This window comes from Bos mutus, chromosome 2, assembly GCF_027580195.1.
Source record: "Bos mutus isolate GX-2022 chromosome 2, NWIPB_WYAK_1.1, whole genome shotgun sequence".
Classification (NCBI taxonomy): Eukaryota; Metazoa; Chordata; class Mammalia; order Artiodactyla; family Bovidae; genus Bos; species Bos mutus.
In genome coordinates this window covers 131892970-131905515 of record NC_091618.1, presented here as the reverse complement: position 1 = coordinate 131905515, position 12546 = coordinate 131892970, and the positions used below count along the sequence as shown (strand labels likewise).

Here is a 12546-nt window from a genome sequence, read left to right as displayed (position 1 = left end):
TAGGAGGGTGTAGCTCAGCAGGTAAACAGTTCTCACCAGGCGGTGAGAGGGCCCAGGGGCTTGAGCACTGCCACCAGCCAATTCTGTGGCTGGGTCTTCTATTTAACCTTCCTGGACCTCAGTTTCCGCATCTGCAAAATGGGGATATTTCCTTCCCAAAGAGTACCTGGGAGTGTCCAGAACAACCAGGGTAAAGCCTTGAGGTTCACTTAAGTGATGCAAGTTATTACTGGGCTTCTAACACTCAGGCCTGGCTGGCCTCACCTCTTATCACGCCTGGGTCCTCACGCATTGGCCCTAGAGTAGATGGATAAGGTTCAGAGACCAAGATAGGGTGGCAGTTTTTTTTTCTGTCTTTGAAAAGGAGCCCAGCATAGGCAGGCCAGGTAGGTGGTGCAGCCACAGGAAACACCAGGAACCCAGGCCTTTTCTCTTGCCCTACCATCCCCAGAAAGCAATATTCTGCCTCGTGGCCCAAGGTAGCTGCTGGCACTCTGCAGTCACATCCACATTCCAGCCAGCAGAAGCAAAACAATGGGGAGGTGTCTCTAAGGACATCCTGATGGCCAGGCTGAGTCACACAGCCACCCCCGGCTACAAGGCACTTCCTGAGCGTCTTCCTCCTCAGGGATTTCCATGCTGTTTCCAAAGCCTGTGGAGTCACCTGGGGGTCCACGTGAGCACCACTCCCTATAGCTGGACTTTCCCCATTGTCTGTAAGAATTCAGCTCACTGGGTGAGCTGAGGAGGGCCTCCCCACTTTACTGGAGGTAGGTGGGGCAGGGAGCAGAGTTGTGAGACCGGCTGGGCACCAGCCTGCAGGAGGCCACGTGCCTCCAGGTGTGCCTGCTGCTGGAGAAGGAAGACTGGGCTCCCATGCCCAGGTGGCCTTGGGCCATCATCTACCTCCCCGCCTGTCCAGCTAGGATGACCAGTGAAGGGCCAGGCCTGTCTCAGAGCTTCCATTCTGGTTCTGCCATAGATGGTGTCAGCTTTAGGTTCTGTCTGCCCTGGGCATCCAGGGCACAGGGGCTCTGGGAGGAGGGTGGGAACTGGCCCGCCTGCCTGCACACAGCACCCAGCCACTGATGCTGTGGGGCCACTCTCCCACCCCAGGTATTTTGGGAAGCAGAGTCAGTGAACTGACTAAAATAACAGCTGTGAGTTCACAGCTGCTGTGCAGACACGTGGGCCAGGAAGGACGGCCTTGGGCCATCCTTTCCTGCATATGGATGGGGCTCCCCACCTGTGCTGCCAGCCCAGCACTTGATGGTCTGCAGGTGGCACGGGGCAGGGGCATACTCTGGTGCACGGAGGCGAGTGCTGGTCGGCGCCAGTGGAGGCTGGCCATTCACCCGTCAGCTGGTTTCACTCTTGTGCTCTTGGGAATGGTCCAGTGCCCCATCCTTGCCGCTCTGATCAGAGTGGGGCCCACCTCTTCTCCCACCAGACTCCACTTGCTTGGGCCCGCGCAGCCCACTCAGCCGTGGTGAGGAGAGGGAGGTCACATGCCCCCAGGGAGCTCTGCCCGTGGCCCCTTCCCATGACAGGAAGGGGAGGGGCGGCCAGCCCCGCACCTCAGCTGCTTCCACCTGACCATGGGAATCAGAGCTAGGTCAGGCCTGGGCTTTTTTTAAGGCACCAAACCCCTCGTCTGAGTTCTGCGCTGCATTGTTTTATGGCATGAATGCACTCCTTGGAGCTGGCCGGACCCACATGCGGCATTTTCCAAAGCCAGGGGACCGTGGCGGGTGGGGTGCTGCCAGGCCACGCAGCACTGACTGCCAGCCGGAGCTCAACTGGGTGAGCTAATTAACTAAGGTGGTTCATGCCATGATCCCCTGAAGGTTGTCATTTTCTTGCTGGGAGAGGGACCCAGGGCTTGGTGAGAGAGCTGGCTCCCCCGAGCAGGCCCCATGGCAAATTCTCCCCTGGGTCCTCCTTCTGAAGTTCCAGAGACTTCTCAGAGTGTGGTTTAAAAACAACTAACCGTCTGGATCCTGGCTTCATGGTGTGGCCTTTGTCCTCATGAAGAGACTTCTGGGCCCTGAGAGACCACAATACACAGCTGGGGTGCCCCTCACAGAGTTTCCCTTGCTGCTCTGGAACCCCAAAGCCCATCCTGGGGGGAGAAAGTGGCAGTGAAGCCAGTCCCCCTATACATTAATTTTTTTATTTTCACTGACTGTGTATCTGGAAGTAATACACAGTATTTAAAAAAAAAAAAAAAAAGGGAGTGTTATCATTCTAATCCTAAATAACAGTGTCCTCACCTGCAATTAGGGAGCTACAGCTTTGTTAGTGCAGGTAGAAAAATCCACCTTTGTTTCAGGGTCCGAGTTGGTTTCTGTGAGTTAGACCTTGTTCACAGACACCTGCCCGCAGAGCCTGCCACCCAGGAGGGGAGAGGGCGGCTGGCATCCTGTCACAGAGCACACAGGAGCACAGACTTGCAATCTGGCCCTTTCTGATGGCCTCTTTGCACCCCAAGCAACAGGGATGTTTTATAACCTTTATTACTTGTTTCAGTTACTTAAATAATGTGTGCTCACTGCAGGCAATGCCAAAGTATAAAAAAGAAAAATTTTAAATCACCTATTTGGGCATATGAGTGTTCACTTTTCTTTAAGTTTAAAGTTTTTCATTATGAAATGTTAGAGAAGATCCATAATCTCACCATCCTGAGAGCCTCTTTGTAGTGCCTTCCCATCCTGGATGGGGATCACGAGTCATCACCATACAGGTGGGCACAGGCCCTGCTCCATGCCAGCAGCCTTGTGCCCTTGGCTGCGGGACTGTCTGCCATGTGGCTCTGCCCTCAACTTATGCATCTATATCTCCCATGATGCCAACATGACACCAACGTGCAACAACCTCACCATTACTCAACCTTTCTCTTTAGGGCAGATTACCTTCTAATTCTGTACCCACCTCGGCTCTGGGCTCCCAGAAGGAGGGTCAGGAGTGGGGTTTGGGTCAAACCCACACTTGGGCAGAAGAGAGAAAATAAAGCCCCTTTGCTGTAGGTATGACCTGTGGAAGGGGAGGGGCCATTTCTGCTTCAGAGCACAGGTGCCGGCTCTGGTTTCCTCATCATTGATAAAGTGCGAGGGATACAAAGCCGGCCTCCCAAATGGGACGTGGGCTTCAGCTTGCCTGATGTCCACTGCAGGTGCAGGAGGAAGCAGGCTATGAGGACAGAGTGAGAAGGGTCCTCTCCATGATCCCAGCCCTGCAGCAGGGTCGGCTCCCCAGCCCCTGCCATTCAGCCACTTCGAAGCTGTCACCTTCCAAGGAAGGATCACAAAGCTGCATCTTGCAGAATTTTCCCAGAGGCCATCACTCAGGCTTTGTTGTTGTTGAACCGAGCAGCAAGAGCTGTCTTAGTCCCCCCACCAGGAATTGAACCCATGCCCTCTGCAGTGGAAGCACAGAGTCTTAACCAGCAGACCGCCAGGGCAGTCCCAGAACTCAGACTCTTAAAACTGTAGAGCTAGCCCTTCCTTGTTAGCGGTGTTTGCACCCAAGAACAAAACGCACTGCTTGTCCGCTAGGACGTCTGTGACTGTGGGATGCACTGAACCAGGGCACACAAAAATGTCCGAACAGCCAAGGTTGCAGAAAGCATTAAACGAAGCGCAATTAAACGCAAGGAAGCATGACACGGGAGATTCGTGTTTGGGCTGTCGGCTGCTTGCAGCCCATGCAGGCTAGAATTATTTCAAGCCTGAAGTTTCTCTGAAGTCCCATGTTCTGTCTTTGAAATCCATGTGAATTTCACACGCTGTGCCATTTCCCATCTGAGCTTGTTTTCCTGTAAATGAACAAGACTCTTCTCTGTCTGGCCCTGCCTGCGCCTCAAGCCTGTACTGCCCCCTTCTCAAGTCACGAAAGGCCGTGTCCCCACCGTCTCTGAGAAGCCCTCCTGACCTCCCCTTGGTGAGCCGTGCCATTCATTACCTCCTCGCATGCTTGTTGGTTCTGCCCCTCCCAGCCCAGCGCACTCTGAGAGCCCTGCCCGCTCTGAGCCTGAAGGGGGAAAGTGTCTGGGTTTGGGCTGTGCCTGGCTTGTGGTGGGCATGGTGGTCGTGGCCGTTGGGGCCCTGGGGACGCTGCTGGTTCATGTCCTTTGCCGTGCATTCATGGAGTGCCTTGGAGCCTGAGTGCCAGGGCTTCCACTGCCTCCTCTTCCTCACTTCCCCACCCAGCTGCAGTCATGCCCACTGTGGATCCTCCCCCCACAGGAGACCAACCCCGGCCCACTGAGTCCCATGGGCAACTTCAGTGTTGGAGGCAGACAGGCTGAGCGTGCGGCCCCCTCCCTTTGCTCCAGGGAGTGGAGTGCACTGTTTGCTGGCCCTGTTTGCACCCCAAAGCCCTCTTCGACGGGAAGCTGGCCAGCAGCCCAGACCTGCAGCTCCAGAGGAGCTGTGGTTCCTCCCCGAGTCAGGAGCAGCTGGCTGCTGATCGTGTGGTTAGTTCACAAGCCTCAGGGCAGCCCCGGCTGACCCAGAATGCTGGCCACCCTCACGGTCCCCAGAGGTAGTGCCCGCAGGGGTCCTCCCCTCCCCATGGAGCCTCTGCCTAGTCCCGTTAGCAGGTGTGACAGAGTGGGTGAGGGAGGAGCCGCAGACACCTGGAGCTGGCTGGCACAGAAGTGGAGGGGAACCAGCACACTCTGACAAAGCCCTCTAGGGCCTTCGCAGGCTGCCCTGGAGAACTTTGGTTTTAAAACCGCTTTCCTTAACATAAAGTGTTTGGGACACACAAAAGAAATATGTCCCAAATACGTCCCAAACATAAATTGCCTGAATGTACGTAAGGAATAAAGTATAAAGGTAAACCTCTCGCTGCCTGTCTTAAGCACAAGGACATGAACAATGCCATGGGAGCCACCGTGCCCACCTCCCCCCAACAGACCAAAGCTAACCTCTGGCTTGAACTTTCCTGTGTATCACATCATCTCATCTTGTTAATATTTTAACAATCTTTTAACATCACCTTTTCTTGTGCCACTAAAGAGTATTTTCTTTGGTTTTATTTTTAGAAGCTTGATAAACCCTAGGGCTTCTCTGGTGGCTCAGACGGTAGTACTCTTCTATGTTTTCTTAATTTGCTTTTTTCCTGTGACATCTTATTCATCACATTGACCCACGCTGCTGGGAGTAGCTGTGGTTTGTTCCTTCTGTCACTGAGCCATGCTCTGTTGGAAGAATGCACCCCGTTTGTGAATGCATGCCTCTGCGGGGGATATTCGGGGCTGTCACCAGCAGTGTGCTGCGATGGTCTCGTCCATGTCTCCCAGAGCTCACGGACAAGGCTTCCCCAGGATGTGTGCCTAGGAGAGGACTCGAGGGTCATGGGGGGGTTGTGTGTGCCGTCAGCCTTCCTGTGAAGCCACTCCATGGCAGCTGTCCCCGGTAAACATCCCAGAAGCAGTTGTTGAAAGTTATCACTGCCCCTCTTCTGATTTGCCATTCCAGCAGGTATCCCATTGTGGCTGAGGGTGCTGTTTCCTCAATGCCTAAAGAAGGGGAGCATCTCTCCATATGTCTTTTTGGCCAGTTTCCTCATTGTTTTACTTTTAATGGTTTTAGTTATAAGAATTCACACAGTGCTTAAAGACAAATAGCTCCAAGAGGTTTATGATAAAAACCAGCAGATCTGCTTTTCCTTTCTAGCTCCCCCAAAGAACCTCTTGCAGCTCTCTTCACTAGTCTCATGTCAGACTTCCCTGGTGGTAGAGAGGTTAAAAATCCACCTGCCAATGCAGGGGACATGGGTTTGATTCCCCATCTGGGAAGATTCCATGTGTTGCAGGGTAGTGGAGCCCATTCACAACTGCTAGCCCGTGTACCAAGAGCCTGTGCTCCACAAGAGAAGCCAGTGCAATGAGAAGCTTGTGCACTGCCGTGCAAGAGGAGCCCCTACTCACTGCAACTACACAAAACTTGAGCACAGCAACGAAGACCAAGCGCAACCAAAAATAATAGATGGAGAACGGCCTTCATGTTTTCACTGTCATGTTTCTAAATAATGTTTATTGCTATTTCTTTTTTTTAATATTTGTTTAGCTGCTCTTGGTTGCAGGATCTTCCATCTTCATTGCAGCTCACAGGATATTTAGTTGCAGCATGCAGGATCTTTGTCACAGCATGTAAAATCTTTAGTTGTGGCACGTGGGATCTAGTTCCCTGACCAGAGATCAAACCTAGGCCTCCTGCATTGGGAGCGCGGCGTCTTCGCCACTGGACCACCCAGGAAGTCCTGTAGAGCTGTTTCTTGATTGATTACTTTAGACATTATCAGTGCGCTTTCTGTTCTGGTGGATGAGGTAGGTTCTTAACGCCCTTATCCTTCTGCACACCCCCACCCATCCTCCAAGGAGGGTTAAAGCTCAAGTTTTTATTAAATTAGTAACCACCGTTTACATCCTGATGTCTCAAAAACCAGTGTTTTTCTTCTGAGTCCAGTAGTACACTTAGTTTTCTTTTGTGTGTAACTTTTCATTTTTCCTGGATGTAATAATTGCCCTACTTTTTACTTGGTTTGTCTTCCATCTTCATAGTCTTGGTTTTTTCCAAATGATTTCAAAGACCTGCCGTGTATCTTCCATAACGTGATTTTTTCCACAAATGCTCTGTGGTGTGAGGTGATCTGTCTGTGCCCCTTTTTCTAGAGCCCCGTCCCTCTACTCCTGACAGGCCGAGTGGAATGCCCAGGGGATATCTAGGGTCTCCCTGGGTTCCAGCTCCTGTCTGCTACACTTTTTTTTTCTAATTTACTAAATTTGGTACACATTCCAGTGTCTTCCTAGAGCAGGATTTCACAGAAAATACATTTCCCAAGCCTTCATTGGTGTGAAAATGTCTCTCCTCTCCCCTTACACTTGGTTGATAGCTTGGCTAGACCCCATTTGGTCATTTCCTGCCAGCATTTTGAAGCCGTTGTTCCATTGACTCTTAGCATCTGGTGGTCCACAGAGAAGCTGAGTGCCATTCTGACAGCCAGCCCTCTACGTATTCTGGTTTTCTGTCCACATGCTTCATGGGTCATCTCTGTGGTCCTGGGTCTGGTCTCCACATTCATTCGCAAGGCGGTGGGTGAGCCATTTCACTCTAGATGAATTGAGTACCCTACTTCTCGCTGTTTCTCTCGTCACCTCCTCCCCGTGTCCTTTCTCCCCTCCTCTGGACTCTTACAGGCTAGCACTTGGATGGCCTGGATGGGCAGATCCTGCTGGCGGGTGAGAGGCAGGGTGCCCCCTGTTTGTGAGGGACCCCAGATGTGAGTGCAGGAGGAGCTTCGCTCTGGGCAGAGACTCCGCACTTTGCTCCAGTGTGGGGCTGGGGCAGGGCCAGCTTAGCCTGGGCACTCGGCAGCAGGGGCTGGTCTCCCATGAACGTGCGGCCTGCCCAGTTCCTCGTGTCTCTGATTCATGAGCACCTCCAGAAAACACACATCCAGTCTCATCCTGGGCAGGAAGCTGCCTGGATGTGGGGGTAGCGGGGGTGGGTCATCTGGGGGTCTTATGCCCTCCCCACCCCACGCTGCACCTGCCCTCTGCTCACTTTGATCAATGCCCTCACTCCCCTTTCCAAAGATGGTAAGCCAGCACATAAACAGCTGATGTGTCTGCTGATACATATAATGGGCGAAGGAGGGCAGAGATGGGAGCAGGGGCTCAGGACAGCAGCTGGCCAGGCACAGACCTGTGGCACAGATGCCCCTTCCTTATAGTTTGGGCAGATGGCATCTTGAGGGACATGGGGGTTGGAACAGTTGCTGGGAGATGATACAAATGATAAGTTATGGCTCACCCAGTGGGTCCTGAGCTGGGTGAGTTCCTGGTGCCCCTCCCCCACTGGACTGCTGCAGGAGCCGAATGGAGTGGGCCCAAAGGGAGGGCCCTGATCTAGGGGGTGTGTGAATGACTTCTGAGTGGCCCCCCAGGTGGCACCAAGCCTGCCCCCATGAACAGCTCCTTTAAAATGCTGGATCCACATGGCTTTGGGACCACCCTCCACCCCCTGGGGAGCAGAGTCAGGTTGTCCCTAGCAAGGCATGACATCTAGGGCTCAGGAGAAGGTCCTAGAGAGGACCCTGGACCAGAGTTCGAGAGGGCGCCAGGGCTGGGCTCTGCAAGACGCTGCAGTGGTCACACTCTGCATTAGAGGCGGTGGTCCATGATCGTTGCAGGTCATGCCACATTTCACACCTGGGTTTCTCATCTGGCCGTGGCCATTGGAGAACTGAGATGTGGGGGCCAGCACTCCCCGGAGGTCTATAGAGTAGACGCTGAGCAGTCAGACTTAGGACTGTAGCCTGCCCCCTCTTTCACCCCCAGACGGCCCCTGTGTTTCCAGCCCCTTCCTGGCAACCCAGCCTCACCTCCCCCTCCCCGTCTCGTTGCAGGAAGTTCTACTATATCACCTTGCTGCGCGACCCTGTGTCGCGGTACCTGAGCGAGTGGCGGCACGTGCAGCGGGGGGCCACGTGGAAGACGTCGCTGCACATGTGCGACGGGCGCACGCCCACGCCCGAGGAGCTGCCGCCCTGCTACGAAGGCACGGATTGGTCGGGCTGCACGCTGCAGGAGTTCATGGACTGCCCCTACAACCTGGCCAACAACCGCCAAGTGCGCATGCTGGCGGACCTGAGCCTGGTGGGCTGCTACAACCTGTCCTTCATCCCCGAGGGAAAGCGGGCCCAGCTGCTGCTGGACAGCGCCAAGAAGAACCTGCGGGGCATGGCCTTCTTCGGCCTGACCGAGTTCCAGCGCAAGACGCAGTACCTGTTCGAGCGGACGTTCAACCTCAAGTTCATCCGGCCCTTCATGCAGTACAACAGCACGCGGGCGGGCGGCGTGGAGGTCGGCGAGGACACCATCCGGCGCATCGAGGAGCTCAACGACCTGGACATGCAGCTGTACGACTATGCTCGGGACCTCTTCCAGCAGCGTTACCAGTACAAGCGGCAACTGGAGCGCCGGCAGCAGCGCCTCCGGAGCCGCGAGGAGCGCCTGCTGCACCGGGCCAAGGAAGCGCCGTCGCGGGGGGACGCCGAGGAACCCGGCCGCGTGCCCACGGAGGACTACATGAGCCACATCATCGAGAAGTGGTAGTGGCGGCTGGCAGGGGGGAGCGGGGCTGGACAGACTGACCAGCACACACGGCCCCCAGAACTCGGGGAAGAGGACCCCCATCCGCTAGCCAGAAGGCAGACGCGCCTTGAGCGGTGGAGGAGTAAGCCAGGCGGGTGGGTTCTTCTCGCCCTGCCAGGCTGGGGTCTGTGAAATCAGCATGGGAAGTGTGTTGAAGGACACCCCACCTGGCCTGCAGGGCTGGGAGCAAGCGGGGACCCACTGTCCTGGCCCCCACCTCATGATGACAAAAGCCACAGGTTTGAAGACTAGAAAAGGCCTGTGTGGTGGAGAGCAGCCCTGCCAGGTCAGGTGTGTGGCATGTCCGCCAGGCACATGGCCACCTCCCCCAGCCTCAGGCCACCCAGCAGCCCCTCAGCCTCCAGGGAAACCCTTGCCCGAGGGCCTTCGGGGGACACAGGCAGCCCTCTGAGGTGGCCTCAGGAACGGAGCTCTCAGCTCACCCGTCTTCAAGGTCAGGGCGCACCTCGTGTAAAGCCAAGACGTTTCTAGTCTAGCCCCTGGGCAGCCCACTCCCCTCTCTAGCCCAAGGTCAAAACCCACAGTGTGGCTTCATGCTTTGGGTGAGGAGATCAAAGCACATCGCCTGGGGTCCCCCACCCCACTGTCTGCAGTCCCTAGACTGAGGGGAGCTGTGGGGGGATAGCCCCACACTGCAGTGCCCCCCTCCCATGGGCAGAGGGCATCCCAGGAGTAGGAAGGCCGTGGCTGAGGACGATGCTGCCTGTGACCGAGCAGACCACCCAGCCTGCAGCTCAGACAGGAAGGGGGTGGAAATCCAGAGATCCACCTGACCCCGGTCTCCCTCCTGACCCTCTGGGCTTTGTTAGTGGACTGCCCCTGGCTCCAAGCCCACCACTTGGACATTTATTTGAGGTTACACCCCATTGCCCCCAGAACCCTGTGTATAAAGTTCAGTCAGGCCTCCGTTGGCTAGAACACTGCAGACTATGGCCGTGCCCACGAGCCATAGTTTGGGGTCATGTTGTCTCAGCACAGCCAGGATAGGGTACACAGTTCTTTCAGATTCTCAGCTAGAGTTGGAAGAAACTCTGGGTGGCTTCATTATGCCCAGATACACAAACCCCCATCCCAGCCTCTCCCCGCATTTTCCTGCGCCCTTGCCCACACCAGCTGGTCAGGCCTGTCCCCACAGCCCTGCCGATTGGAGAAGCCATGTTCAGTCCATTGCAAACACTTGCCCCATTCCCATCCCTCTGATATTCGAGGGGGCCAGGCCAGCGTCACCTCTGGAAGTACCCCCATCCATGTGAGACCTGAGATCTGGGGAGCTGAGTGTGAGCCCCACACCTGAGGTGGACAGGCTGCTCTTCTGTCCAACAGAGGACTCATACGTGACTCAAGGAGGTGAGGGCCACGGGCCACAGCAGCCTCCTGGGCAGATCCCCCTGAGGTTCTCTGCCTCAGGCTCCCCCAGCCACCCCAGCTGCCCTACTGTGGAGTGAGAGAGTGGGAGCGGGGACCCTTCCACAGCACTGGGAAAGTTAGGGTATTGTCAAATGAGGTGGCTACCCAGGAGGCAGAATCGTTATCGCTTGTCTGGCACAGGGGCTTCCTATGCCACTGGCCACTTCGTCCTGCAGTTCAAGGGCAGAGCAGTCAGCAGACCCCCAGAGTGGACACATCATGCTGAGGAGTGAGCGCCAGGTGACTGAGTGGCTCTTTTGAAGGGATGTGAGAGTCAGCGTGGGGATCTGCTGATACTTATGTGAGGTGGGCATGCTCCAGGTTCACAAGCGCCCTGAGGGCTCACTCAAGCATGTGCAGTGGCCTCCCACTAGGAGGAGAGCTCAGCCCTGTTCTGCCTGAGCCCCTGGCACCCAGCCAGTAACCTGGCTGCATCAACCCTCCTCAAGGCGGGCTCCTGAGTGTGAGGGCCTGAGTGCAGGATCTGTTTGTACATAATGGAACGTTGTAGCTTATGGCCCGTTGTCCCAAGTCACACGGTCTCCTCGGCTTCCCCACTGCATCGAGGAGGTGGTCCCGGCTCCGGCCAACACCCTGATGGGTGCCAGTGAGGGTCACAGCTGGCGTCACCCTCAGCTGCTGGGGCCTCCCATCCTGCACTGCCTGCTCAGAACACCCGCTCTGAGGCGAAAGCTTCTCATACCTGCAGCATCTCCTCCGACACCACGGGCTGGGGCTTCAGGAAAGGTGGCCTCCCGGCCTCTTCCCAGGGCCGAGGGACAGAAGCAAACGTGCGGAGAGCGGACAGCTCCCTCCCCATGCCGGCCTGCAGCGCCCTCTCTCGGAGGAGGAGTCAGGGACAGCAGTACTGTCCGAGCAATGAGTCTGTGAACTTTTTTGGGAACTGGAAGTCTTTAACTTGAACCCAGGAGCGTTTAAAGCTTTATTTATTTATAGCTTCTTAATAAAAAAAAAAAAAAAAGTGTTGAGAAGAAACCTTTTGGTGACTCATACAAAAAAATGAGTTGATGGAAACGCAAGTCATAATCATCTAATTGTTTTTGTCTAGGTCAAGATGAATGTTAGCAGATGAAATAAACCCTGAAAAGGAGCACTGGTGTGTGTGGTCTGTGGTCACATAGCCGCCCACGTGGCGTGGTGCCCATCCCAGTTTGATTTTTGAAATGTGTCTGTGAGCCAGGAATCACAGGAGCAGATGGGCTTCCCTCAGGGCCAAAGAGGCCCAGTAAGAGGAGTTAACACACTGTGTCACTACGCCTTGCTTTGTGAACGTTAGAGATGTGACTGTCATCACCGCAAAGAATAACTTCGGGAATTCCCTGGCGGTCCAGTGGTTAGGACTCAACACTCACTGCCAAGGGCTCAGAATTGTTCTGTGGTTGGGGAACTAAGATTCCACAAGCCTCGCAGCATGGCCAAAAGAAGCTCATTAATTATAGGACTTGAAAAGATGCTGCTGTTTCTAAGTCTCTTCACTCGTGTCCAGTTCTGCGACAGCAGCCCACCAGGCTCCTCTGCCCCTGGGATTCTCCAGGCAAGAGTACTGGGATGGGTTGCCATTTCCTTCTCCACTGAAAAGATGAGCCCAGCTTAAAGGAAGGCCCACACCATCTGTTTATTTTCTCAGTACCTATTTCCCCTCAACTTCTAATTTTAAAAGACTGCAAGTGACAGATTGAAAAAGTAGTTCATGGGCATCATGAAGCCTTGCCCGAGACTCACCTGGGTTAACACTGTGTCGTGTTTTATTATCCTGCACTCCCACTCGCCTTCTGTGGCACATGCATCACACACATGCACAGGGACGTTTCAAAACATTAGAAAATAGTAAATAACATTATAAAATATCCCCAGAATATTTCTGAATTCTTCGGTGTGTACCTCCTAAAAATGACATTCTTTCACACACACACAGACATCATATTTCTAAAATT

General features: G+C 54.6%; 1 protein-coding gene across 1 annotated transcript in view; it reads left to right on the top strand.

Moving 5' to 3' along the window:
• HS6ST1 (heparan sulfate 6-O-sulfotransferase 1) overlaps nucleotides 1-11705 on the top strand; it is a 39926-nt gene extending 28221 nt beyond the window's left edge. Inside the window, exon 2 of the mRNA XM_005903142.2 lies at nucleotides 8416-11705. Coding sequence (XP_005903204.2) covers nucleotides 8416-9124 — 709 coding nt within the window. The 3' untranslated portion in view covers nucleotides 9125-11705. The remainder of the gene's footprint in view (nucleotides 1-8415) is intronic.
• Nucleotides 11706-12546: the final 841 nt, after the last annotated feature.